Here is a 2,132-nt window from a genome sequence, read left to right on the forward strand (position 1 = left end):
CTCCGTTTCGCTGCACTATAAAGTCGTTTTTTTCTTCTTTCTAATCTCTTAAGATTGTGTGAAAACCACGGTTTTTGGCGGTTTGCTCGAAAGCTGATAGAGGGAATAAATTTGTTTGTCAGTTCTTCGATCTTCTTTTTGAAAATCGACCAGTTATCATTGGCAGACCGGTGATGAAATGTGGATTGAAAATAAGGCAGGAATGCTTCTAGCTCGTTGTTGATTTCTTCGTAATTGCCTTTGTCGTACATACGGATGGTTTTCTTGAACGTTTGGCGGGATGTGGGGGAGAACTTAAATATGGCATGAATAACCTTATGATCACTGATTTCACGCAGGTAAGTAATCGATGATAAGCTTTCAGGGTTGTTGGTCAGTATTAAGTCCAGAATATTTGAAGATTCGTGAGCGACGCGTGTCGGTTCGAGCACCATTTGCGTCAGGTTAAAGTTTAAGCATACATCTACGAATTCTCTTGCTTCAGGGTTACCGGCGGATAGTGGTCCTACGTTTTGCCAATCGATGCCAGGGTAGTTAAAATCGCCTAAGAGAGCAATTTGCGCACCAGGGTGTTTTTTAGTAATTTGGACTAGTGCATCGTTCAGGTTAAGCGCGAATCCTGGGTTGCTGTTGGGGGCCCTGTAGCAGACGCCAAGTAGAACTGTTTCCGGTGGAGCACAACATTTTAACCACAATATTTTTAGATCTGAACTAATGTTAACATGAGAACAAGATATTTGGTTGTTAATTGCAATAAGAACACCTCCTCCGCGTGTGCCTTGACGATCATTGCGGTAAACATTGAAATTTGGCAATTCATCCAGAATTTCATTATCTGTCACGTCGCTTGTCAGCCACGTTTCAGTTAGGATTAATATGTTGCTGCCTGAAGATGACAGGAGATTAGACAGGGCTTCGCGCTTTGGAAGGAAACTGCGTATATTGGTGTAGATTATGGAAAAAGAAAGATTAACTCGACGGGTAGCCTGTGGTTGCTTGCGCGCGATCCGACGGCGACATGATTCCTATGCGATTTCTTTCACGGTCTGTGTGTCTTGGTCAAACATATAACGTTTAGGTCCCATGTGCAGCGTTTTGTATCGAAGGGAAAAGGGTCCTGACTTGGTTCTGGCGAAAGCCACAAGGTGTTTTCGGGCATTTCGGACGGGCCGAGAGAAATCTTCGCCGATACTGAAATCTGTATTTTTAAGCTTAGGGCCATGCGAAAGAATGACCCCTTTGGTTTTGAAAGCAGACAGCTTCACTATTATAGGCCTTTGGCGGTCAATGCTGTGACGGCCAAGGCGGTGTGCGCGCTCTATGTTTTTAGGGTCGATTACGAGGTTCAAGCTATCAAGGCAGCGCTGGATTATTATATTTTCTGATTGGTCATATGATTCTTTCTCATTTGGGTCGGGAAGTCCATAAAATACTAGATCGTTTCTTCTTGAGTGGTTCTCAAGATTATCCAGACGTGTGTCTATCTCGGAAAGCTGGTGGGTCGTTCTAGCAGTGCTGGTTTGAAGTGTTTCGATTTCTGTTCGCAGGGTACTAATTACCTCAAATTGGGTTTCAAGATTCGCAATTCGTTCGCTTAGGGCAGATATTGTTTTATCTGTTGTTACTAGTTGATTTTTCAGGCCTTGGACTTCAGAAATAAGTTTTCTCTGACCAGCGCTCAACTTTTGCAGTTCGGCCAAAACAGCATCAGTATTAGGTGGGCCCGGATTTGTTTCAACATCGCCTGATAGTAGTAGTAAAGAACGAATCACATTGACACATTCAATAGCAAGGCAGAAGCAGCACTGTGGGCTCGGCAGCTGCACCAGACAATAATTACTAGATTTCTTAGCAAAAAGAGTATATGGAACACCGACCTGCATGACGAAGGTAAGCGGATTAGCGGTCCGTGCAGTGGCACAGTCGCAAAGCCCACAGTGTGCCGAAGGTGGGTGTCGCTGTTTTATAGCTGACGCAAACGGTGCTGTCGGTGACGATGGGGCCGCCGACGCCGCTTGTTTGGTCCAGTTTTCGAGAGGTGGCGTTGCCAGGGGCTCCCAAGTGTCGGTGGCGACCGGGTGACGAGCACAAATTTCGCCTTCTTGGTGTGGCGTCCAGATGCCTGGAACGAT

At 45.5% G+C, this 2,132-nt stretch overlaps 1 protein-coding gene across 1 annotated transcript; it reads right to left on the reverse strand.

Annotated features, from left to right (window-relative positions):
• Nucleotides 1–1,025: 1,025 nt before the first annotated feature.
• Nucleotides 1,026–1,901, reverse strand: LOC144107815 (uncharacterized). The gene has a single exon (XM_077641018.1). It carries the CDS (start codon nucleotides 1,881–1,883, stop codon nucleotides 1,026–1,028), a length of 858 nt encoding a protein of 285 aa, XP_077497144.1. The 5' UTR covers nucleotides 1,884–1,901.
• Nucleotides 1,902–2,132: the final 231 nt, after the last annotated feature.

Source organism: Amblyomma americanum, chromosome 1 (assembly GCF_052857255.1).
Source record: "Amblyomma americanum isolate KBUSLIRL-KWMA chromosome 1, ASM5285725v1, whole genome shotgun sequence".
In the NCBI taxonomy this organism is placed as follows: Eukaryota; Metazoa; Arthropoda; class Arachnida; order Ixodida; family Ixodidae; genus Amblyomma; species Amblyomma americanum.